The sequence below is a fragment of the Lepisma saccharinum genome, chromosome 4 (genome assembly GCF_977018435.1).
Source record: "Lepisma saccharinum chromosome 4, izLepSacc3.1, whole genome shotgun sequence".
Classification (NCBI taxonomy): domain Eukaryota; kingdom Metazoa; phylum Arthropoda; class Insecta; order Zygentoma; family Lepismatidae; genus Lepisma; species Lepisma saccharinum.
The window spans coordinates 109,108,067-109,135,914 of record NC_139232.1 but is presented as its reverse complement, the minus strand read 5'-3'; the positions used below and the strand labels follow the sequence as shown (position 1 = coordinate 109,135,914).

General features: G+C 40.3%; 1 protein-coding gene across 7 annotated transcripts in view; it reads right to left on the bottom strand.

The window, feature by feature from the left end:
- The window catches only part of CdGAPr (GTPase-activating protein CdGAPr), a 394,186-nt gene that overhangs the window by 94,751 nt on the left and 271,587 nt on the right, over nucleotides 1-27,848 (bottom strand). The window contains exon 1 of one of the 7 annotated variants that reach the window (XM_083121109.1): nucleotides 4,872-5,031. The exons of the other annotated variants lie outside the window; for them this stretch is intronic. Coding sequence (XP_082977235.1) covers nucleotides 4,872-4,937 — 66 coding nt within the window. The 5' untranslated portion in view covers nucleotides 4,938-5,031. Of the gene's footprint in view, nucleotides 1-4,871; nucleotides 5,032-27,848 lie in introns of those variants that run through there. 7 annotated transcript variants of the gene reach the window in all.

Below are 27,848 nucleotides of genomic sequence, written 5' to 3'. Positions count from 1 at the left end.
TGAGAACCTAGTACTGAAAATTCATAATTGATCATTTAAAATTGACAAAACTTAATGGATTAACATTATCGAATGATTTCGTTCGAGCAACGATTATTTAATCTATGCTGTCCTAAAATTGACGTAAAAAGGGTTGGTATTTCCATTATAATTTAAATATATGAGGTGTGTGTGTATGTATGTATGTATGTATATATGTATGTATGCATGTATATACATATTTAATATATACGTATAAGGGCGTGAATTATTAAAATGATACTAATTAGTTAACTACGTAATAGCCGTTAATGCTTTAAAAACGGTCACGACCATTTTTACACTATATTGTTATTAGTTATTGTAAAATTTACAATATTCTATCGTTAAACGGTTGATCATGCATAAAGATAACGATAAATATGTTTTTAGAAAATTAATCATTAAAATTACATTAATTAGGTTAACTAAGTAATAACCGTTAATAATTTATAAGAGCTATTTTTACGGTAGATGTATGGCAGCGGCTAGTCAATTTCTTAGTGTAGAAGAAATCTACGGTTCAAGCTACATTGAAACATGAAAAAGGTGTATGGGTCTGAACATCCCTTTAAGTATCGACGCAGGTAATAAAATATATCTGGGAATATATATTCTTTGAATTCGTCGCCAAGAACCACCTGAAGAAATTTCCCAGATTCAGCGACATCTTGCTAGAGTTGGCAACCCTGCGGAAGCAGAGGCCGGTCCGAGCGAAAGGAGATGAACGAACGGATCAAAGTAGCACAGATGGCCAGACTTGTTTACAACCAGCAGCCTCAGCTGGCTTTTTTCATCTCCCGCTGCCGCTTCTTGCCCGTGTTATTCAACTCTTGCTTCCAAATGAGATGCGGCGAGCAGGGGCCATTATAATAACTAATGCGTAGGGATGTGAACATGCTTTTCGTTTGTGTTCCCCTCAAAATGTAACGTTTTGTGCGGCAAAACGGCGTTATTTTCCACGCTTTATTGCAACAAATTCCCGTAACTAATTTTAAAGAGTTGTAATTTTGCACTTCTTAATATTATTTCCGCACGTTGAAAATTGATTTGTTACAATCTAGGGAAATCATTGTCAACTATAAACAGTGTGGACACTGACGTATACAGAAGGGGCCCAGGGGTACTTAGTACTTACCAAGTACTAAAATTAAACAATCAAAATAAACGTGTTTAGAATTTCCTACATAACCGAGGGTAATTTATTTATTTCCGCCGAACTTACAGGAAGACAAGGACTACATTGGGATCATACAGCTTTGAACTGACAGTACCTAAGATTTATGCACTCTGCTACTTAAAATATTAAGCAGGAACTTTACTCTTCATTGAATTGGACCTAACATCCTTTTTTATTATTCAACAAATATTCATTTCTTAAAATTTTTTGACATCAATTTCCTTGTCAGGACAGTTGTTGTTATAGAAATTTGAGCGATCTTAGCTACACGTAAGCTAGTTAATGAATACGCGCTATAATCATGCATACTATTTTTACTCCATTATTTTTACCTATTTGTGTAACCACAACAATATTAATTAATTTGCATATTTTATTTTATGATGAATAGCCCTGTAAATTATAACGTATTAATTGTTAACGTTTATATTATTATTATTTATGAGACCGTGTAATTTTTCATTTTAATGTTACCATCACACCCTTGTCCGCCCGGTATCCTATCTAACAGTTAGGTACTTAAGGAATTGTTTTGTGACACCCACATAAAAGGGTTTACCCGATGGGAGTATGGACAATCCTGCTCACGCAATCAAGGGATCCCGGGTTCGATTCCCGGTGGAGGCACATTCAACGGTAGTTCCCATCAAATTGTAAACTGCAAGCCCAGTCCCGATTAGTCTACGAGTGCATAAAGTGGAAGTAAAACAAAATTATGCATACAAACGATCGTTCGTCAAGCACTTTCAGCTGAAGCGAAAAGATTTCTCTCCATGCCATAAACAGAAAAGGGGAATTATGGCCTGCAGAGGAGGCAACCTTGGAAACAAAAAACTTTTTACGGCTCTCGCCAAGGTCCATTAAAGGTTTCGTGCAGCAAACCGCAAAATATATTATAGCAATCAGCCCGAGGCCGGGTCAGTCTGAAATAGAGCAAGGGTTTCCTGGGGGGAATTACTGCTAATGTAACACATCCACAATTCGCAAAATCTTGATACACTGTAAAATGTCGACCGCCATCAAACTACCGTAAAAAAAATGATCATGACCGTTTTTTTGAAGTATTAACGGTCATCACATAGCTAATCTAATCTGTGATTCAGTTTCTAAAAGCACATTTATGGTGCAATTTATAATAATTATCTATCTTAATGCAAAACAATATATTCAAATTTAAATAGAAAAACGGCAGGCCCGTATCCAGGATTTCCTGAAAGGGGAGGGGGTATATCCGATATATCCGAAAATGTGGAACAAAGAGAAGACCCCGAAAACCTATTGGAGTATTAGATGTGACCACCAACGCTATAAGATAGTATTGCAGCTATTGCGGCGCAAAGTAAGAGAAAAATCAACTTATCGAATGTCTCCCACCCCGCCCCGCCCCGACAATCAGCAACACAGTCGCTTACAGACAAAGTGCTACAGGGTGTACAGCTTGGTGCTTATTGTTCAATTCTCAGTAGTATTGGGATAGGACCATATTACGCAAATTAAAAATGTTTTCAAATATTTAAGTGTTCAAATGGTCAAGTGTTTAAAAATTTCCTTTAATCTTCTACTGCCAGTACCATTGAACAGCCATGATAAATCTATGTTTAGAAAATAATATATTTATAAATTAAATTATACTATTAGCAATGATTATTATAATGGAGATCATGCCTGAATGTGAATGACAATAAAAGGGGGGGGGGGGATTTTCGCATCACGACTGCGGTTCGAAAAAGTCGGGACAGGAATTAAAAAGAATAGAGTGTCCAGACTCCAGACTATACTGGGTGGGACGTCTGGTAGTCTTGCATCAATTGTTATAAAACTAAGATTACCAACTACTGCAGACTGCAGACTTGTGGAGCCTGCCTTTCTCGATAAACAACCCATTCATTTATACAAAATCGAAATTCTTACAAAATTGAAAAACCATTAATGTAAATTTCTGTTTTTTATAGGTTTACGTTAGAACATTTCATACTTCGAGGAAGATGGGGGCTTTGGTCCTGGCCGGAAAAACACTTGGGTTCGTTTTCGTAAACAATCAGACTGTTAAATTTTAATGGTAAATTGTAAAGTTTACTTTTAACAGTGTAGGGCGGCGCTGCGTCTACGTGAACCGCGACGAAGGAAACGTATGATGATGGGCACTAAAGGACAATGAAAAACCAAGGCCAACGATTTTGCACAAGACTCGTGTTACTACACTCTGGAGGCTGGTAGCCTTTCAACGCCCAAGGGATATCAAATTCCTCTGGAGTAGCGATGGCCTCGCTAACAGCAACCTTTGATCCTTCAAAGGCTGACGAGGACACGGATGATTGGCTGCTTTCACGCTTCTACGACCAATCCCTCATTCATTCACGGTCGCCATTATTCACTTCCACTGCAAAATAGAGCCTAATATATGCACCGTACACCTCCCAAAATCTTTCTTCAGGATGTATCTATCAACCAAGCGTATCCACTGTGACCGTCCTACGTACATCGTCAGAAGTGACCGTAAAATTGACTATTGTCGTACTGTTAAAATGTAACAGTCTGCTTGTTCTTTACAAAAAAAGGAACGAAACAGATCATGATTTAAATTTGAATGATTGTTTCGGTTTATTTTACTTCGCTTTCCTGCCAGTTTTGGCTAACCGCGAAGATGAGGATGAGTGATTAATGGCTGAGCCAATACCGATACCGTGTGTTGGTATCGGAAAGTATCTTTGCAATTTATTTCCTGAAATTTTCCCAGTATTTTGAACTTTCATCAAGGGGGTCTACAAAAATGCCGCGTGGCACTCTCGAGGAGTCTAATTATTTTGACAATTATGTAAAATTCAAACTTTTTTTTTATTTTGCCCCAATTTTGCGTAAAGAATTGGATTTTGTGATTATTAAAATGTATTTTAATATTCTGATGTAATTCCTAAATTGGTAAATTAATTAATGAAATTAGAGTGCAATATTTACACACGAATAGTAATCAACATTTTGAACAACCTTTAATTATCGGAGATTTAATTGGGTGGGAATCGGTGAGAGTATCGGCATCGGTATAAGGTGGTATCGACTCAGCCCTAGTGATGATATGATGAAATTGATGAAGGGACACTCACAAACATCCATGCCCAGGCCAGGATTCGAACCCGGGACCCGTGACATAATTCGTAAGCAGAGGGGACTCTGATGGGGTTTGAGAACGTCAAAATGTTCAAATGAATGTAGCAAAAGAACTCTGGAAAAACCAAGGTGTACCTGATCCCCGATTACAATTTTTTTTTGTTTTTTAACAACTTGCAGACGGTTAGAAATGGTAATTGTGGAATATTTTTGAATATTCCGTCGTCCCCCTCCCCTAGAACGCAGTTATGTAATATCCACTTGTACAATTTCAGCGCCCTTCGTACGCCACAGCCGGGTATCGTAGGGCGCTGTTTTAACTACTTGGACACGCAGGTCGACAATAAGCCGAATCAATCGTGAACGAGGCAAAACGCGAACACGTCACATAGGTTTAGAATGGTTGTACTTTTTGACGCCACAGCCTCGTTAGCCCACGTTCACTACGTGTCATTTGAATGTCTTCCCGGGAGTGCCATCCCTTACACTCCTACTGCACACGCACTCTTTCGCTTCCTGAAACACCAGGCCACGCACGCACTCTGAAGATGCATCACTTCACTCTCACCTGATCTCTCGAGATGAGGATGGCCCGCAGCTGATCGGCCGACGGCTCCCTATCGTCCGAAGGCATCTTCCACCGACATCCCAGACGCACCCACGCACGCACTCGCACGCACCACCGAGAGGGGCGGATCCATCACCCAAGGAACGCATATGTGGTCGCGGCACTCGCCGACCGACTACTGGCGAAAGCTCCTCCAGACGGCTTCCAAACCACTTTCTCCAAGAACCCCCGCGGCTCGTCTTTGTGGGTCAAGTTGATCGTGACGAACGGAATCTCTCGCTCCGTGTAAGCTTCAATGTCAGACGGACGTCCGAGGATCACTGGATTCATGCTACGTAGAGAGAGTGGTGTCAAGTAACACCAAGCATTTCCTTACAAGTAACAGAACATCGTTTTGGTGCCAACGCGAAATTGTTCACCATCATCTTGAGGCTCTTGTTACAACATGGGCGGCAACACACCTTTGTGCCAATCCTTTTGCCACGGGAACTACATTTTCCCTCCTTTTTCGAACTGTAAAGTTAGTGTGACTTACTTTTCTTTCCCAATAGTAACAGAAACAGAAATAACTTCCTGCAGCCAAACTCAAACGAACTAAAATAAAACCTTGTTCGAGAAATTGAAGGAAATATGTCGTCACGAGTGTTAACAAATTTATGAACCATCTTCGCAGATGGAGAACTTGAGAAATAAAAAAAATAAAATAAAATATGAAAAAAAAACTCTAGCCCCTGAATTAATGAACCTTTTGTGTTACGTACAAAGAACAAAATAAATCCTAAATGTTTTAATATTTTTGAAAATATTCTTAAATTCAAAACTCAAAGAATCCTGTGTCGCGGATGTTACACTTGTGTTGTCATGGGTGTTAAGAATACAAGCCATGCTAAAAACAAAAGTTAAACAATAAACTCGTTGGATCCATACAATTTATATATTTTAAAGATGTTAAACTAAAATCAATCTGGTTAATAATTGATTTCTTTTGAAGATGTTAAACTAAAATCAATCTGGTTAATTAAGAAAAAAAAATCTTCCAATAATCCCACTTGTAAAGGATTTGCTCTTCGACATCAAGTATAGAATCCATTCATACTCGATTAGATGTTGTTACACACGAGTTAAGTAAGTTCCTCAAAGAAAAAAAGTAGAAAGGTATTTACGAGTAAAATTGTTGGGATCACGGAGGTTGAAAAACACTTCAATAGAAGCCGTATTCATTACTCACTACAAAATATTTCATTGTACTTATTGTTTATTGAGCTCTTCCGGGCCAAGAACTTTCCGTACTTACGGCCCTGGCATAAAAAGGCGGCCACATAAAATAGAAAACATCATAGGCGTCGGTAGGGGGGGGGGGCGGGGTCGAACCGGTCCGCCGACCCCCGTGGAAATTGGCATTGTTCATTTCAAGTTACCAAAAATCAGGAAGCTTGTTACGTTTATTGTTGATAATGGAAATAAAGTTCAGTCAGTTATTATTCGAACAAAAATCGACAAAATTGAATGTAAAATACAGGAACCTGTTTAAGTAAAGAAAATTCAGAAAGCATTTAAAAAGTTGTGATGGATCTGGTAGATTGAGTAGAAAAGTCTCTCCAAGAAGTACTAATAATAAATTGATTCATTTTTATTAGTTTATAGCTAATAGTTATTTTTGATTGATTGAATTGATGTTTTAAGTCCACTTTATGCACAGTAAGGCTAATCGTGACTGGGCCTACAGTTTAAAGGGGGATCCGAACCACTATGTGCCTCCACCGGGAATCGAACACGGGACCCCTTGATTACATGGCGACAACGCTAACACTGCGCCATCGGAGAGGCCCAATAGTTATTTTTGTATAAGTCTTAAACATAATAATACGTATTATTATTATTACTGTTGTTCTTTCTACTATTCAAGTTGTATCAATAGCCTGCTACCCCCGCAAAAAAAATCTGGCGACGCCCATGCTCTCACTCTGACGTGAGAGCGATGAGCGAAATTTACAGTGAAAACAGCCGGACATGAAATTCAACTTTCATTTAAAAGCAAGCAAGTAAAAATAAGATTCTTAAAGGTCCCCTGCTCGTAATCGGAGACGGAAAATAGCGTACCACTGGGGGAAGGATGGGGCAACGACCCAGAACATCAAAATTATATCCCGCCGCGGAAAATTGAAGTTTATGTTCAAGAAGAGAAAGCGAAGTAAGGAATTCGTAAAGGCCTCAGCTGCAAGCATGAGGAGGACACTTATAAAAAAGCGGGCTACATATGTAGTCGGGAAACGGCCTCTTGGAAAATATCGTCGGGTCATAAAAGCGAGCGTTTCGTTCGAGCTACGCACAGCGGGTCAGATGAGAATTCTCCTTTTCGTTCTCCGAAACGACTTATTACTCTTTTTCTGGTAGCCTCAGGCTCGTAGTCTCATTTCTGGCGCATGCGCAGGGGCTTTATTGAAGCAAGATGAACCCGTCGTAAATAAATCATACACACCATGTACAAGGGTTGCACAAAAAATATGGAAACATCTGGTAAAAGAGGACTTCCACATCTAATACCTAGCAACGTTGTGATAGCCTCTAACTACAATTTCAGTTGTAACTTTTAGGCCAAGTTATATCAGATTACCACACTTGAAATATATTCTTTTTCCACTTTGTGTCTCTTTCAAACAAATTTAACTTCGGGGAAGACTCGGACCTGTAGCCACATCGTCCCTATAAACCCGATGTGATTAAAGGCCATGTGAATACTGAAGCTGTCTTATTTCCAAAACATCTTATGCGCAAGTTAAATGCGAGTCGTGAATGTGACGTTGCACGCATTGCCACTCCCACTCGCTGCTCTCCAGCGCCAAACTGGCTACTGCGCACGTTGTAGCGCATGCCTACCTCATCTTGAGCTTCCCACAAGGAAAATAAAAGCTCAGTGACTAGTTACCGAACAAGTACGGGACCTTAAAGGATTAAAAGTTACTTCTCAACGCGGGAGCTAAATCATTCTTGCCCTAACCACCTGAATTCAGGTGAGAGGGCAGTGAATCATTTACACAAAATCACTGTTTCTTTAAGGACAGAGGCTCCCTCCAATCCACACAGTGCCTATAGAAGACACTGACCACACGTACACTTGGAGAAAGAAAATTAATAGCTTCGGTTCAGATTTTAAGAATATTGCATCATCTCTAATAAAGGTGTTGATGCAAACTTTAATCTCTGGACTGCCCAACCTCACCTACCAGGACCAAGAGCATCGATGATCTCACAGTGTATAATGCATTCCCTTTCTCCGCCTACGCAGTTCCATGTAATTTGCAAGTGCTGGAGGTAGCGCTGCCCTCGGACTGACTGCAACATTATACTTAAGTACAGTGTTCCGTGTAAAAGGAAGGGGGGAGGGAGCAACCTGGGAATATCCACATTCTAAGTTTTCTTTATCAATATGAAATGTATCCGCAACCAGTAAATAAAAGTGCGCGCGTCCACATACACAAACACATTATATAAAAAATATATATACTGACTGCCACGCAGGAGACCAGGGTTTGATTCCCGGTGTGGGCGATTTCAGGGGGAAAATTTCCCAACAATATCCCTGCATGGAGTGGTTCTATGTGGGGTTCACCTAGCCCCTAACAATGAGCACCTGGGGACAACCATGGGAGTGAAGGTGGCAGGAGAATGGTGCTGATCACACCTCCACAAATGGCCGAGATTGTGAACATGTGGAGTTGTACCTCCAACGCACCCCTCCCCCCGTGAGCTTTCAATGCGCTGGGCAACTTTACCTTTATGTGCGTGGGGGGAGTGTATGTGCGTGTGTGTGTGTGTGTGTGTGAATCACACTATTTAAAATTGCATGCTGTAACGCAATGTGATGTCATGCACGTAATGTAATAGCACATTAAATATGGGCTTGTTATTGAACTTTTTCTTGTAGAATATTAATTTCCAAATGATCAGTGAGATAGAAACATCGAAACATGTTTATTTAACCACTTTGGTTTTTAAAACCGTCCTGGTTTGCATTCCCGAACAAATTGATTCAATATGACTTAGACAATACGATTCATACATTATTTATTCTATTTCGGTTATTGTACGTCGCCTTTCTATAATATTTATGAATTAGTACGTTTTGTTGTTAAGATAAAACTCAGCAGCAACAAATCTCTTCATCACATGCCTCCAGAAAGGCTTCTTATCGTACCTAGGTACATATATTCCGCCATTGTATTTCAGTTTCAGTCAACATGTTGTGGTCAATACAGTGTGCTGCGAAACCAGAGGTCCTAGGTTCAAATCCTGGATAAGGCTTCGTTTAGATTCTTTCATTACATCATACTATGACATTTATGCTGGATTCTGGTCACATGACATTTATTTTTATTGGTAAAAGATAACTGTTTGCTTGACATACAATATTTGGTCACTCTGGACATTTTCTATGAACGTATAGCAGAAATTTTAAATGAAATTTAAGATTGAAGAACTGGAAATCCGTTATTACGCATTCATCGTCATCCTCGCGATTAACCTATAAAAGTTGAAAAACTACTACTAAAATACAAATAAAAACGAGCCTTATCCTGAAAGTTTCTTTCGAAACCACAAACTTGCTCGTAGCACAGCACCCACCTGAACTGACTCGGCCTACATACCTCATTGCCTTTCCTTGTATCGCTGGAGTCGTTGGGTCTAATTTAATTCGCTTTGATTTCTTGGAAGTGAGAGTGTAATGCTTAAGTTCTTCCGGCAGAAACTCTTTCCTTTTCCTTAATTTGTTGGATTCGTTACGGATCTCCAACCGCATCGGTGCTTTCCAATTTAACAGATTTGGGCTTTGAGCTATTTGGAAATTGGACTCTCCCAGTTATCTGACCTGCAGCTTAGAAACGAACTTTTCTTTTCGACATTATAATTCTGAACTAATAATAACGATATAATCTGCCGGAGTAATTTTCAGTATTTGTTGGTTGGCTCATGAGCCTGCCTTGGTGGGCGAGAACGTTTAGTGGTAAATTCGCAAGGTTCCAAGTTCGAGTCCCGGCATTCGCATGAATTCTGCTTGTGTTCATCTAGTGATCATTCTCGTTATATAAGATAAGGGCGGAACTCCATCACTTTGCTCTCCAAAAGAGCGTCTAAAACTACGAAACTACAGATAGGATCTTAAGGTTACTGTAACTACTTTTTATTTTCTTAAAAATAACATTCTGAAGAATCGTGTGTATAAACATACAGTAAACAATTGATTTGGTAGATAACCATAAATAATTATTGATTTGGTCGATAAGCATACAGCAAACAATTCATTTCAAACAGAAAAGTCACAATTTTCTTCGTATTATTGTTGTAGCAACGACTTCTCTGATAAAACAAGTTCCCTCCTGGCGTTCTCCGTGGCAGAGTGATTAACACAGCGCATGCGACGCCAGGGGCTCCGAGTTCGAATCCCGGCGTGGGCATGGATGTTCTTTGTGAGAGTGTCATCATCAATTTAATCATATCATCATCGCGATTAGCCGAAAGTGGCATAAAAGTGAAGAAAAATAAATCAAATCAATAAGACAGGTTCTATACAATTACTACGAGGGATGATCGAAAAAAAAGGTTACAAAGCCTATTATGACGTATGTGTTAGACGTAGCTGGAAGATCAACACACTCCCAATTAATGCGGATAAACGACGTTGTACTGTAATTTAATTACGTTTCATCTTTTTGATTGATTTGCTTTATTTTTCTTCGCTTTTGTGCCACTTTCGGCTATTTTGCGAAGATGGGGATGAGTGATGATATGATGAAATTGATGAATGGTAAAAAAAAAAAAAAAAAAAAGGTAAAGTGTTCCCCTGTGCATAGCACCACGCCATGAAGGCGTATAGGGGGTGCGGGGGTAACGCCCCACACTTTCTTGATCCGGTCGTGAGTGGGGGTGATGTGATCAGCATCACGCCCCTGACCGCCTTTACCCCCCAGGGTTTCCCCCAGGTACCCATGTTATTCGACGCTGGGTAGGCGCCGGGGCCGCTTCCACCGTTAGAAAAGTTCCCGGATTTGAACCGGCCGGGGATCGAACCCGGGACCTTGAGCATGGTAGTCAGACGCGTTACCGACTGAGCCACCGCGGCTCAGTTTGTTTGTTTGGTGTTAAAGAATTGATGAATGGACACTCACAAACATCCATGTCCTTGGTCGGGATTCGAACCCAGGACCCCTGGCGTCGTAGCGTGATGCGTTAACCGCTCCGCCACGGGGGCCGCTACGTTTCATCTTGGCTCTGGGAAGCCTGGTATTCGAGCTTTGTGCACTTGAAGATTGTTCTCTTGATTCAGCTTTCCATAAAATCAGTCTAGGCTTATTAGCCTTTGAGCATGAGAATTATCACACCTTTCCACAGTGTAGAAACCCTCGTTTAATTACTGATGCCTAAGTGATATTTTTTTGTTTGTTTGTTTGTTTGGTGTTAAAGATTGACTGACCCCTCGAGACTTCTCATAGTTTTCTGTTTTTCTTCATAAAAGTACTACATGGAATCTGAAAAATGCTAAATGTTCCTTTCTTGTTTAGCAATGATTGTTGAAGGTCATTCAGTTTCCCATTGGCCTGGAAAACCTGGGAATGTCGGGGAATTTCACAAAAATATTTAAAAACGTAAAAAAAATCGGGTTATATTACATATGATTACTGAACTTGCAATGAATATGAACTTTTTCACATATTTGTAAACCCTAGAATACTACAGTTGTATTCATGAATAAACCGTGCCGTTGAAGAACGGTAGGGACATCCGCGTCCGCTGGAATTTTACATGAGAGCTTATGGAAGTATTCGTGTTGTAGGAATTACCTACTTACTACAAGTGCGCAAAGCACATAGACGGAAAGAAGAAAGATTAAGATTGAATAATTAGCTGTTACGAAAAATGCCAAGACCTGGAAGTGTTGGTTTGAGTTTTGGTTTAAAGTCCACTTTATGCGCAGAAAGGCTAATCGGCACTGGACCTACAGTTTAAAGTGGGATGCGAGCCACTATGTGCCTCCGCAGGGTACCGAACCCAGAGGAAGTGTTAGTAAATTTGTTTTCGTCAAAATAAGGGAGCCCCCTGTCATTGTATAGTCACTCTAGGCCTTGACATCTTTTGCTGACCTCAACCACAGAACGAAGACGTAAAGAACAATAAACGTGCCAAAGCCTACCACTGAACGGTGCACCGGTGAGTTTCGATAAGATTTCAATCGCCTCTCCTCGATTGAGTGTGACGTGTGAGAACCAAATGCCCGGTGGCTGCTGTGGTCAAGCAAGAAGCCACACACAGCAAAAGCGTTGGCGGTACACGTCGTGTAAGCAACACCACCGACGACAAGGCAAACATACTGATGAAGGGAAAACTGGTACTCTCAGGCTCTGAAAATGCTCAGAAGAGGCAAAAAATATACATGACGACCTGCTTTCCACTCCCGTTGTTTCCTTTTTGTTTTGTTTATTCCCCTCCGGGCAACAGTTTGCACATTCATGCAACGAATAAACATTTAGTACTCACGTTACCTCACGCATTCGCGAGCACTAGAGGCTAATGTGTTTGTTAGCACATATTGTTTGGTTGTGTTCGCTGAATATTCTCTTTCACTTCGAGTACACCACAGAAGGTGAGAATAGCGTCCAGTTTGAGGCGTCTTTGTTTTCGGATACAAAGGCTGTAGCCTCGAAATACTTTAAAAGGTATTGGATTATTAAAGATGAAGATATATGTCAAAGAAAGTAAGGGAACTCCAGAACAGAGCCTTCTTGCTTCGATCATATTATGTCTTTTCCATTTCTCTAGCTTGTAAGATGAATGCCGTATTGATGACACAGATGATGGAGCGTACATAACTTAATTTCTTATCCGGGATTCGAACCTAAACGCACGGCCATGCACGTAGGCGGCTGGGCAGAATTGCGCTGGTGCCACATATGGGAAAAGCAAAGCGAGAGTGGGACAAGAGTCGCTGCTTCCCACGCACTGTGTGGCAACGTCAACCTGGCTGCGTTGCCTAGTTCGAGCGTCAGACCGACCTCTCTCCGGGGCACTTTTGTGTCATCCCTGACCTTTCCAGCAAACACTGTGAGTTTGTATCACGTGGATTACAAAGACCACCTCTACAACGAGATCTTTCAGTCTCTTAAACCTTTGAACGTACGGGGTTGTGCTCCGACATGGCAACAGCGCGAACTTCTGCCACCCGCCTAATTTCATGGCCGTGCGTTTAGGCCCCTGGCCTCGTTTTTAAAATACACTTTATGCTCATGTAGACTAATCTAAACCTACAGTGTGCCTTCACCGGTGATTTAACTAAAAAGTCGGGTTATCCGAAACGATTTTTATAAGATTTTTAATAAGTCTTTAAAATACACAAAACATTTTTCATGTTGCTATAATCGATATTTAAAAACTTACGCGTGATAAAACACTGTCCAGGTTATACATACTGCGTACTGGGAGAGGAAAGAAGAGTTTACAGGAATCTTGTTGGGAAACCTGATGGTAACAGACCAGTAGGAAGACCAAGACGAAGATGGAGAGATAATGTTGAGATGGACCTAAAGGAAATTGGTAGGGATGGAAGTATATAGATCTTGCTCAGGATAGGGAGAGATGGAAGGCCTGTCTTGCTGCAGCCTTAAACCTTCGGGTTCAAGAAGGCTAGAGAGTTAATTAGTTCTATTAATAACATTATTTTGCTGTTCGTTGTGGCATATGCACAGTAGTTTTGTAATGTACAGGGTACGTGCGACATTGCCACATCAATATGGATGTTGTTTGTGACTGTACATCAATTTCATCATATCATCACTCATCCTCATCTTCGTGATTATCCAAAATACACCCAATCAATCAAATAATTAAAAATAAAGTATTGGCATAATTTCGAAGTGTATACTGGGAAAAGAAAAGGAAAAGTCTGCATTCGATCATGCTGTTTTTAGTATACTTACATTGTTTCGCACCGATGACAGTGTTTGTGAAAACTGGCATTGGCATCAGAGAAGATTTTTTTCTCGCTTTCAGTTGTTTATTTTCTTGATGGCGGAAATAGCCCCTGTGGGTAAAATCTAGCGCGCGCATCTGTGTAGAAAGGCGGGGGGTCATAGAAGCGTGGGACCCTGGGCATCGCCAGCTGCAGATGGGAAAAAACTAAAACAAAAAAAGGCAGTGGGTAGGGAAAGAAAGTGTTGAAGAGAGTTCCCAGGCGCTGGCGAGGAGTCATTTCCAATATAAATGAGGTTGTTTAAACATCTCAGGGGCTCTTTTTTTCCGCCGCGTTCGCTTCCTTTTCGGAGGCTGGAGGCCTTAATTGCAACTTTTGTCGGGTCGTTCTAATTGCACGGATCATTAAGCCCAGCGTCGTGACTAAACTGACCCTCCCCTCTTTCTCTCCCTTTGGATCTTCTCATTCAAATTTACATTCGCCTACATTATTTACATCATGCACTACGATGGGAGTAACCCCTGTTGCTCGTGAGTGAGTATTGTTTGTAGCACGTGCCTCGCCCAGAATTGTAGGGGGTGTCAGGCTCATGAAAAGTATTTTCGGGTACTTCAAGATCTTCCTAAGCCTAGTGGAACTACCAGCAAAGAAACCTGCGCAGACCCGCGACTCCTGTGAACCGTACTCACGCGAGGAGGGGAGGGGGAGAGTGGAGCAAGCTTCCTTATGGCCCGAGCTGAACGGATCGAGAGTTAGGTGCGCGAAGGATTTTAGCCGAAGGTTCTTTTGTATAGTAGTCGGTTTCTCATCAATGAAATCTAGGAATATTTTTTAATAAGTTTCTATGTTTTGGTAATTTAGCAGACTTATTTTCGAGTCTTCATTTCTGATTTTGAGGTTTTCAACTTTATTTCACTCCTTCAGTCATTTTTGAATCGTATTTTCTGCTCCAGGAATTATGCAACGGAAAGTATATTTTCTCTAATCATTGTGTATCTGGGTTCAACCACCGAGCATGGTGCTGATCACATCACCTCCACTGTCGCCGAGCTTGAAAATGTATGGTGCCGTATCCCCATTTTCTTGATGTACCTTCATGGCCCGCAATGCACAGGGATAGCTTTACCTTTAAACCATTACTTTGAAGCATATACCGTTGGTAGAAATCAGTGTCAAAACTAATTTATTCACACCCTTCGTAATATATATATATATATATATATATATATATATATATATATATATATATATATATATATATATATAACACACACACACACACACCAGTATATAAAGTTATTTTTAAAAAGGAGTCATTGTAACTTTAAGAAGGAAGTTAGTTACTTTTACTGTTACGTTACGTGTGTATATATAAACTGTTATTTCTTTCCTGACGACCATCAAATATTAACACTAATTTTCACCAAATTATAATAAACCTAATTTTTTAACATGCAAATATACGGGTAAGAAAATTCGGAATGAATTTTTACGCATGAAAGCATTAGGTGAAACAAAACAATTGATCCCAGTAAATGTATAAATTAATGTTAAAATTGCATCACTTAGCAACTCATAATTTTGCTGTTGCTGTTGCTGTTGAAATGTGCAGAAAAGTAACTATAAAAGTAACCTTTAGCCGACTTCCGCGGCCGAGTGGTTAGCACAACGACGCCAGGAGTCATCTCCATCTTCGCGTTTATCCTAGAGTGGCAGAAAAACGAAGTAAAATAAACTAAATCAGTCAGTCTATCAGTAACTCTTAATTTCGTTAATTGTTGCCTGAAAACGTAACTGGGTTGCATTTAGAGTTACTTGAAAGTGTTACTTTTTACTGCTTTACAAGTAACCCACGTTGTTACTTGCCAGCACTGACAAAAACACACACAAATATGGCCCTGTTAATATCTCTGAAGTGATTCAGTGAAACACAAAGCAGCATGTTTCAGGCTAGCTCCAAATGGATGGATGTTCCACTGAGAGAAACATCTTTGGATGTCAAGAACCATGCGCCATTGTCACACTTCTGCCTCCTCACATTGAAACTCATCCGTGAAGAGGCATTTCACATTTTCTTCTACGCCCACTGCTTTGCAAGGAGGCTGCTTATGGGCTGACCCTAACCCTCTTTGCATATGCGAGTGAAAGAAGGTAAGAAACAAGAAGAAGAAGGTTATGCGGATAACAATTTTTGCGGATAATCAAACATGTGTTTATTTAACAAAGAAAAGCTCGTACAGTACAGGTTTATTTTATACATACAGTACACAGTACTACATACGTATACATGTACAAGAAAACAAAAGACATGAGAAAACACTCGTAATATACGTACAGTACGTGCCTAAATTACAGTACTGTGCCTGTATCTTTTTTTTTTTAGTGTGCGGATAACTGACATTGCGGGTAATTGACGTGCGGAAAAACGACGTTCTACTGTACTTTACAAAATACAACGTTTCTCACTCACTGAAACATCTATCATAAAATAAGATGTCAGGGTAAATCGTTGTTGAGTGACGTCGTCATACAGAAGGATACAAGGCTACAAATAAGGAAAAAATAGAGCAAAGTGCAAAGATAATCCCAAAGTATTTACTTATCTCCAAATATTATTAAGAAAACGATAAAATAATTAACATAAAATGGTTTTCTGACACAATTTTAATAGTTTAAAAACAAAATAGTGGTGGTATGAATCGCGAATTAACATATGTTCTAAAACGTCAAATAATATATATTTACACCACTATTAATCCCCTTGACATTAAAATATAAATTACATATTTTATTAAAGTTCTATTCTAAAAAACATCTATAATTATGTAAAAAAAAAAACAGCGAGTATACTGTCATGCTGTCATATACCGTTCTTGTAGTACCCATCGTTCCTGTTCTTTGCTCTACACTGAGTGACAAAGAGTTACACTGTAACAGAGCTGCTTACAAAACATGAACGGAAAGGGAAAAGGTTTAAGATCACAACGTCAGACCAGAAATGCCAAAATGTGGCTTTGAATACTGAAAGAGGAAGCGTTTTCATTTTCCATAAGAAATACACTGGATGGTAAAGACAGTCGTTGACAGCATTTTAAATTGAGTTTCTTTAGCTTGAAATCGACGTAAAGTGTTATTTCCAACTACTCTACGAACCCATTGGGAGAGGATTTTTTTAATATAACGCATTTGAACAGCGCTGACATAAATACGCAATCAATGTGAATCTGTACTCATGACCTTAAAATGACACTACCTTAGAGACGATACTTTATATATCAAGTTTGATTCTTAATTAAATATCTTTCAAAGTAGAAATTTTCTTAGTTAACACTTTACTATACCTGAGACAGATTTCTTCAAATTTACAGGAGAAAGTACTTACGCAAATAATTTTCTGTAGCGTTGTTGATGTTCGGGAATGTAATTTTGATTCATTTTAATGCGAATGCATGTGGTTTTGTATGAAAATCTATTTCCGACGCGCTATTGCTGCTGCCGCCATTTGCTTCCTGCATGAGAGTACAATACGCTCTCGTAATGTCCGTATATGCTAAACTGAACGAAATGAGTGCTAATGGAACCAAACCTAACAGGCCTAACCTACCCTAGTAGGCATACCTCGTCCCCGTGATGGTTTGTGGGGCTATCGTGAATTTTTGGGCTAACGTCAATGGTTTTTCTGGCTCAAGGAACGATCAACGTGTGTGGAAATAAAGAAGAACAGTAAGTACTCGTAAATGTAAGAAATATACATTACTTTCCTAACAAATTCAATTATTTCACCTAAATAAGTGTTCCGGAATGCAGAATAGTACGTTAGCAATGTAAAAAAGTGCGAAAGAAATGATTCCCAGGTGTCTCAGGTATAGTAAAGTAGTACCTTTTCTTATTTCTGCATGTGAAACTCTTGTAAATTATTGAACAAGTAAGAGTTACTTTTCATATCAATCAATTTGTGAAGGTGCTGCCATCTTTGATCCGAAAAGTAGTGTCGACCTTCGTGGTGTTAACACTGTGCGTTACGACGGCAGAGTTCCGGAATCCCGCTCTGGTTACGGGTGCTCTCTGTGAGTGTTCCCTTCATCAATTTCATCATATCATCACTCATCCTTATCGTCGCCACTAGCCCAAACTGCCAGAAAATCGACGTAAAATAACCTAATTGAATCAACCAAAATGCACTTACGTCAATATTGAAGTACCTTGTAATTTTTGCCAATGTAGGGAATGTCCCGCGAAAATCCCAGTAACAATCAAGATAATACCACCTTAGTGCAGGGGTGTGCAAACGTTTTTGTATTCAGGGTCAAATTATGGCTTCAGAAATATTTACGTACATCTTGCTTAAAATAAAGATAATGTCTCTAATTTTTTTTTTCAGTAATAAGGTGGGCCACATAAAGAACCTGGCGGGCCGTAGTTTGGGCGGCTCTGCCTTAAATTAGACCTTTGCGAAAAATTTAGGGGTGTTGGGTAAATTTTGGAGGGGTGTTATCCGTATGTGGATAAACCACTCCTATCCACCCACCCGAGCAAGATGAGGCAGTGTACTTAAAACCAGACAAGCCACATAAAAGCAAGGACAAAGCTTTACCAGTGATGCCAAGCACAGAATAATGATACTAAACCTAGTACATTTTCAGTTTCATTGGCACCTAACACCCTGCGTTTGCATAATGGGAAAATGTAGCATAATTCGCAAACTTGCAACGATACTTCACACTGAATATATATTGTACGCGAAGGATGAGCAGACTTTAACACAAATTTACAATTAAATTGCAAGTCCTCAGCGCTCAACTGGTTTTCATAATGTTGTTATACTTACATTGCAAGAATTAAAATACCCACAATTCAACTTCCAAAATATTATTTCACTTTATAACACTTGACATAAACTCATTTTCGATTTCTGAAACAAGACATTTTAAGTGAATCTTCTTACATATATCAAAAACGAATCGAAATCAACAACTTAAAACAAATATCGACATTAATACAGCGTTCTTAATCTCAATGGTTCCCTGTTAATTTTATAAACTTGTACATAATAGAAATGAAGTAAATATTAGTTATTTGTGAATGTAGAAGACAGTAACAAACTTGATTCTCTGGGAGGGAGAAATTCACTTCAAAGGACAATATTTGGGGAAATTAAAAATAAAATAATATCTAGATCTTATTTCCGTCCAATCGCACCCTCTCCTCTTCATCTTTTCTTTATTCCCCCCAGTTTACCTCGCAAGGAACATTTCATGGCAAGAAGGTGGAAAATTGTGGGGCACAAATAAAACAAATGTTCCGTTTGTAGTGGACGAATCATTTCAAACTTCCTCTAGTTCGATTTTCATCTCGGAAAGTAGATGCATAACTTAAAATTACTCTCATCCCAAAAAATAATTATAATAAATTACTATTACTAATTATATAACAGTAATAATTCATCATAATCATTATTATTATTATTATTATTTAGATCCTAGCACAATTTATTAACATAATTTCACAGATAAAATAGCACTTTTTCTTATCGGGTGGTTGGCAACGCTGAAGCTTTACTTTCAGCTATTTCAGAGACAAAAAGCAATGTAGTTTCATTCGAAAGTGCGCGTGTGTGTGGACGTATATCTTCAGATGACACTGCAATGTAAGGACGGAGATGAGGTGCCACGCCCTCGAATGTAAACTCCTCGCACGACACGTTGCCTACGATCGTTGCAATCGAAAATAAAGATTCCCCGAACGCACGGACGGAGATGGTCTTCGGCAGAGCAGCTGGCCCGGCTTCGGAAATAAGCCAATCTGCGTGTGGCCCCGTTCTCCGTCGACCCACAGCGCTGATTTCGAAAAGAGGGCGCGCCCCGCTTAAATATAGAACGTGCCTGTTTGCCTTTACGGAACGACGATTTATGTGTCAGAATGTGATGGACGCTTGAGCAGCTTATTTCGGGATAAAAATACCACCAGCTTGTCAGGCCGGCTTTCGAATTCACATGCTTAACACAAATATAGCCATGCTTTGCGCGGGAAGCAAACCCAGGACATTTCGCTGGCGTACTCAAGGCGGGGGGGGGGGGGGGAGTTGGGGAGTTGAATGGGCTGCAGTCCCTCCCCAAATTTTGAGAAAATCAAACGAAACCAGTAAAGAACTCTGGAAAACTAACAATGGTAACTTCAAAACATGCGCCACATTTCCACCTGGTGGCGAAAATTTGAACCAACTCTATCCCCCCTCCCTCCGTTGGCATTAGCTTTCCCATTATCTGCGCCACGGGAATTCGACCTATAACCCTATCCGTACGACTAGCAACAAATATAATAGTTGGGCATTTAATATTATCAATAATTGGAAATTATACGAAGTTTCACCGCAATCCGTTGCATTGAACAGGCTCCAGAGGGAAGTGGCGTGCTTTGTCTCAGCATCTGTACAAAAAATAACTCTGAGCGGAAAATGTGGTAAAATAGGGCAGAGTACAAAAAAACCATACCCCTTTTCGAAAATCCTGGGCAAGCAAGCCCAGGGTCTCTGGGAAAGGGAAATTTAATTTTGACCACCCGGTATGTATATTTATGCATTATAATGAGGTTTTATTTCTGTTCATGCAAAATATAATACAATCCTCGACTCATATTAGGAAATTGCGGTTGCAAATTTTGGACATTAGGTTTGTAATGCCATGATTTTTACCATTCACAACATCACAAAGTTATTGGCTACTAAATGCATCTTTATTTTTAGTACCTATTAAAGAGCCTTTCTCTAAGTTTTGAGTGCACTTCTGCTTGCCTATTTGGGCAGTTTTTGTTATTTAGTGCATAGAAATCCTGGTTAATGATACATGAATTTCGCTGTCTTTTCCAGGTCAGTGCGAATTCTGGATGGCATTCCAAAGCTAGAAGCTCAATTCTCGCAATGGAACTCTCGTCCCTTCAGAATTATACACATTCGAAAAGAGGAGGGGGTGAATTGGTGAATCAGCGTAGACTCCTCACCCGAGGCACGAACACAGGCCCAAACACAGCGAACCGCGTTGTTGACAAATTGAAAGCATGTTCGTGGCAGGCCCATTGTTCGCCGCCGGGTTGTGGGCCCGGCACTACAATGATATGACACACTCGCCCAACTACGCTCTCTGTGTGCGCCACAAAGCTTGTCAATGCCAGGGCTCACTGCAAATACGGGAGATCAGGTCGTCCTAACGCTGCAATCAGACCCGTGGCTATGAAGGGCTGTGGTGTTTCATTTGTTTTCCACCTCATTTAATGGAGAAACAAGTATTAACATCCAGAAACACGAATTTGGCTCCAAGGCATTTGTCTGGAGTACATAACTATATGGATGCGAAACATCAACAGTGGCTGCTCCTGGAAGTAAAAAACTGGAAGCATTCGAAATGCAATGCTACAGGAGAACGGCGAAGATCAAACGGACACACGGAGCGTAAAGAGATGATAATTATGTAGAGCATTCCCTGACATTCGCTACGAGACTCGGCGGCCAGCGGCCCGGCATCAGCGCTTGTCTTTCCCCGTGAACGGGTCCGCGACAGTCGCACGCTACAGTCTTGTTTTTTTCGCTCTCCCTGCCTTCGGTCTCTTTCCCTTTCTGTTGACGTTGCAGACTGACGCCAGTACAATCTTCCCTCGGAAGTTGTGTTGTGTCGTGTCCGTGTGTTGAAGATTGTGGCTTAATATGGCACCAGAAAAGTTTACATTACAACAAAGGATTTTTCTTGTCAAGTGTTACTTCGGAAAGAGGAATTGTGGAGAAGTGCGACGACGTTTTGAAATTAAATTTCCTGGTGTTCCCGTTCCACATAGGACCATTATATTAAATCTCGTAAAAAAGTTTAGAGTAACAGAGTCAGTTCTGAATAAAAGTTGGAAAGAAAAATGGGGAAATCTAAAAAATAAAGTATACAAAGACAATCCGCACACCATCCGTGAGTTAAAAGAGAGTATTGTACGAGAAATCGGGAGAATTACAGTAGACGAACTCGCACGTGTAAATGCCAATTTCCTTGGGAGATGCCAGGAAAGTGTTGCAGCAGAGAAACATCATTTTCAACACCTTCTGTAGTCAAGGTTAGTACACAATATGAAAACTGTAATTTTAATAGCCGACTCTACCGACTGTCGCGGACCCGTTCTCCGGGAAAGAGAAGCGCTGATGCCGGGCAGCTTGCCGCCGAGTCTCGTAGCGAATGTCAGGGAATGCTGTGTATAAAGAAAAAGGAAGGATATTCATTGAAAATCAGGAAGGATAAATTTAGTATTATAAAAGATAACATTACTCGCAGACGGTTAGCAAGCAGTCAGGAAATAGTATACATGGAATGCTTATGTCAGATTGCAGAGTTGAATTTACTGAGGAGGGCGAGTAGGAAGGATGACACCTGCATAACTGGGGATTGTTATGTGGAAAGAGGGGAGAATAAAGAGTGGGGGGAAGAGAGTTCAGGGGGATTCGATCGAGAGTCATTGGTGAATTTGGGGTTTACCTCCGGAGTTCTGAAGAGATTCATGTTTATTGCTGAGACGATCAAGAATCCTTACTTTCATATCCAAATATGTGCCGGGTCCAATCTTGACGATATAAAATGATTTGAGTGTGCAATTCTTTAAAGTTCTTTTGGTGTTTTCACCTCTCGCAGCTGAGGCTATGGAGGCCTACCATTATTTGTTATTAATGTGTAAATAGGATCGAGCTTACACACCGCAGGAAATCGATCCCAGTACCGAGAGTATGTTACCCAAAGAGGCGAACCAATCTTTACAGTTCCCAGGTAACTGAAGGTACGATACGGGAGTAACAACCAAAGATACTCTGAGACGTGCACGTAGGAATAAAAGCCTTCGGAAATCTCTTGTCCAGAGAAGATGGAGGATGGTAAGTCATATGCTGAATCATGAACAAATAATGGAAAGAAAAACTACAGTGGCTAGCCCAGGATGGGATACGTAGCCGAAACTTTCCTACAAGTGAAGGTTTGAACAACAGATCTTCACTCACTCCAGTGTGGGGACGAGAAACCTCCCACAAAAGGAGTAAATTCAGGGTTCTTTGTCTTACAAAATCTCGGGAGTGAAAGAAACCCATCCGAGGAACGTAGATCAAACTGCTCAAGACGTGAATTGCGAAAGCTACACAGAAATGAAGGCATTTGTACAAGACAGGAACAAATAGAGAAATTCAACAAAGAATATAATAAAATAAACAAGTTCAACAAAGGAACAAAGAAAGAGGGGAAGAAGGAATTACGAAGTGAGGATGGAAACAATGAGGGTGGGGGAGTAAGATTTTCGAATGAAAAAAAAACAAGAGCTTTTGCAGACGAACTGAAGGGTTGAGCACTTAAGATTTCTTCATTTTCCACTCAGAAGACGGACTGAAGTGTAAGATGTACAATCGTGTAATCTTGGAATCAAAAACACTGAAAACAATGAATAGTACGTTTTCGTGTGTCTGTTATTTCTACAGCTGTGTTAGAATAAATACAAGACGAGTTTGAAAATAGTGAGAGAAGGGAAGCCAAAAGTGAAAGAAGATGAGACCATCTAGGAAAAAATTAAAAAGACAGCATCTTTTCTCATTGAGAAGTTTTCAATTCAGCTGTTCTTATGTTGTTTTGTTGAGGATGTTCAAGATACCACAAGTATACCTTATTGTATACTGTCGCCAATAGTGACGAAATTCAGCCTGTTTGAAGAAGCCAAACGTCACCAGAAATAACACATACTGTTACCCTGCAAGTCTGTAGAAATTCCTTTCGATATGAACGCTAGATACAAATCATGAACAACCTGCGTTTAATTACGAAGGAAAATACGACAAAGATCTAACAGAGCGCGTTTGGAGAGAAAGAAGCAGGATGAACCAGAAGACTTCGTGCACATCAGAAGAGCACTCTTGACTTTCTCGGTGATCCAAATGAGTGAAATCCTTGTCCCCCAAGCTGTTCATTGGATCTTGGATCCAAAGTAATGGTCCACCAGGGAGGAAGAAGCCCGAGGGGAGGGGGGGGGGAGAAAAGGCGGTTCTTGTTCTGCGTGAAATTAGATCTCTCCTTCGCTGCAAAAACTACTTCTCCGCCCTCGCGGACTTCATCAAAAATTCAGCCACTTATTCCTGAGTGAAGATCTCCATCCTGCGGGATCGTTCCGCGGCCATCTTTGTTTCTTTATGTTTCACTTTGCTCCTCATATTTGGGCTAATAACACGCCTCATTAATCTTTCACATCCGCCGCGGAGATTTTGAGTTCAATGTCTACACTGTCACACTAATGTTGATGCTCCGGATGGAAGATTTCAGCTTTGTGAAGTCTCATGTTACTCATGTCACTTTTTAAATAAATGTGAGAAGAAGGCTGATAGCATCATCCACTATTTTTCTCTCTTTCTCTCTCTGTTATGTCCATTTTTTGCCTTCTACTCATCACTTACCTTTCCACCTGACACTTTTGTCTGTTATGTCCCAACCCTGTCATCTTACTCCCTACTACTTCTTCTGCTTTAAGTCAACTTTACACACAGATAGGCTTATCGGGACTGGACCTACAGTTTAAAGTGGGATCCGAACCACTATGTGTCGACCCTGTGACACCTTGATTACAAGGCGACGACGTTCCCGTGACAGAACCATACCAGGATACACCTTCTTGATTTCTCTTCTTTATGAATGTGTCTGATTTGAGACGGTCTTTTTCGAATAAACACAGCTCAGAAACCCAAAAGTTGAAAAAAATAAATTAGAAACTTAATAATTTCCCACACGGGATGGTGGTAAAGACAGTTGCATTGTAACCAAGGGATATGCAAATCCCAAAATACATATACTGGTATGAAATTATATAACAAACTACCTTAGGAGATAAGGTCACTGACTCTTAAAAAAAATCGTAATTCCATAAAGAAATGGGTAATAAATAATAGTATTTATAGCATAGAAGAATTTGAAAGAGACAGTTAGTAATATAACCTAACTCATTGTAGAATTTATATTATGACGCTATGGTGGAAATTTATTTTGTAATAACAATATATCCTGTATTTGTATGACACTGTATATTGGAACTTGAGGTTGCTTAATGAAAATAAAGCATTCTATTCTATTTTATTCAAGAATATCATTCATTTGTAAATAAATGAAAATAAATAAATTTGTAAATAAATACAATAAACTAGCGCACGGGGAAAGCAGAAACCAATAGCCATTTCATTTGGGAAATTTCCTTCTTTGTTAGTTGACGCAATATCATTGTTTTCATCAACAGTTGAACCAACAGAATAAATTTAACGCTCACATTCAGCCTTCATTTCGTGCTTCACCGAACGGGATGCGGTTTGGGGAAACAATGTTCCAGCAGCAGCAAAAGGTCTCCGAACACAAACAATCCTCCCCTCAACCCACAGTTATTGGCTGCAGTTGCCTGCGTACATATTCCGCCGATGGCAACCCCTTGGGCCACACAACACGTGGCCTCGATACTCCAATGACAGAAGCCATCTGCGCCCTCGGTGGTAGCTGGCAAACCGATTACTCTCGCACAAAATTTGCGTTCAGGTTCACGTTCTGCATTGAACATTGAATTTTATAATTCGCTCTTCTCCTGGGTACTGGACTGCAGTACCTTTGCTTTCACTCATCACGCTGCAAGCATGGACGTCCGAATGGGGGTGGGGGAATATGATGTCCACCTAAAAATTATATATTTCACACGTAATTTCATTTCAGCCACAGTAATTTATGTTAATGCATTGAAGGAACATGATAATTTCAGTCCGAAATAGTATGTTTTGAGGTCGCATCACTACTATGGGGAAAAATATGCTCTCTTAGTCCTACCTGGAAATAATTAGCTTGATTGCCCCTCCATGGCTGCAAGATATAAAATTACATCATAGACATTGCCACCTCGGTTGGCGTCCTTGATGGCGTAGTGGTAACGTCGTCGCCTTGTAATCAAAGGGTCGACACATAGTGGTTCAGACCCTGCTTCAAACTGTAGGTCTGCTCCCGGTTAGACAATGCAGGCATCACATGGATTTAGAAACTCAAACTCGCTGCCGCCTCGGTAACCGAGAGCGTTGAGTGGTCGACTCACGATCTTCGCACTGGGTACCGGGTTCGAGTCCTGTTTTGTTAATCATCCTCCATACATCCTCATCGTCCCTATTAGCCAAAAATGGCAGAAAACTGAAGGATTAAAAAAAATGGAAATACAAGTGGAATGTGAGTTGCAAAATTTCGATGTTCAACAAGCATCGTGATGGCAAGGAGCTACCTCAAAAGAACTACGGTCGAGAAAATCTGATAACAGCGCCCATGGGACTCGATTCGCTAACTATTCGTCACCTCGGTTGATGCGACCTGGAGTTTATTTTGGTTCATTGCACATGTATTCATAGTTTAGTGTCTTATATCAGGGTTGTATAAAGGGTGACATTCACGAAAGGACCGAAATTCCATCCTCTCTTCAATGTAGTACACCATGAACTGCATTTTTGCAGACTAACGAGGCTCTGGCGTCTGAGCTTGCAGCCACGACAATCCTCTGTGAGGCTTGTTTTATCCTGTGTGCGTTTGTCATCGAGATTATTGTTAAGCCCACTTTATGCACAGAAAGGCTAATCGGGACTGGACCTACAATTTAAGATGCCTCAACCGGGTATCGAACATTTGTGATTGTCATTTGACCATTTTCATCTTCGCGATTAGACAAAAGTGGCATACAAGCGAAGTGAATCAATCAGTTTTAGATATGAGTTACTTGAGTAACACACAACTTTACTGTTAGAAATTACTCGTAAACTGCACACTTTTCAACATTATTCCACTATTGGAATTAGACTGGTCGCTAGATATTTCTAGCTCACGCGGAAATGGGGAAAATACTCTTATACAAGGTGGTTATAATTAAAGTGACGGTGTTCAGAGTGGTATAGCACGGGCTGTAATGAGAGTAGCAGTCTGAAACTTCGTAGATATGCTAATGAAGCAATGCGCTCGCGAATTATGCAAAAAAAAAAAAAAAAGTTCCAATTCTCGCCACCAGGGTAAAAAATGGCGCTGTAAGCAGTCAAAACTTGGTATAGTTACAGGAAAAACACTATAAATCGCAGAAAACAATACTCTTTGTAATAAAATATCGCTACAATTTCACTATTCGAATTACATGAACATTACTAAAGGAAAAGGCAACAAGCGTCACCAACCACAACCAGGGAGCTCACACAATGGTTAGTCAATGTCACCGACTTTGACGTCAGAGTTACGGAAAATTCCACGTTTTGACTGCTTACAGCGCCATTTTTACCCTGGTGGCGAAAATTGGAACTTTTTTTTTTTTTTTTTTTTTTTTTTTTTTTTTTTTTTTTTTTTTCATAATTCGCGAGGGCATTGCTTCATTATCATATCTACGAAGTTTCAGACTGCTACTCTCATTACAGCCCGTGCTGTACCACTCTGAACACCGTCACTTTAATTATAACCACCTGGTATTATCAGGAAACGCTCGAACATATTTTCACGTTTTCCCGTGTCGTTCCCAGCGTGCTTGGAAAAGACCTAACTGGAAATTCTCCTATTTTCTACGATTTGGAAGGAAACCAGGAAAAAACGCTCAAAAATTTAATAGCTGGATGGCATCTGTCACACGTCGAGCATCCCCAGATGGTATGGGAGGTTCTGTTTATATGAAACGCACATTACCAGGCACGAGCCGAGATTATATTTGGATCTGAAAATTTCCATTCGCACAACGTGTGACGGTTCATGTCATTTCTGAACACACGACGCATTCCTTTCTCAAACGCACACGCATCCCCAATTCAATCTAGGATCGCAAGAGTTAACTCACGATCGCGTGAAATAGGCCCCGGATGACAAATCGCTTTTCTTTAAGCTCGGGAACTCCTCATTTTTCATAAACCACCGGATATGAAATAAGAAATATGTCTGTCATTCTATTCTTACCACCCATTGGACAGCCAGGCTAAAGAAGAAACGGATTGA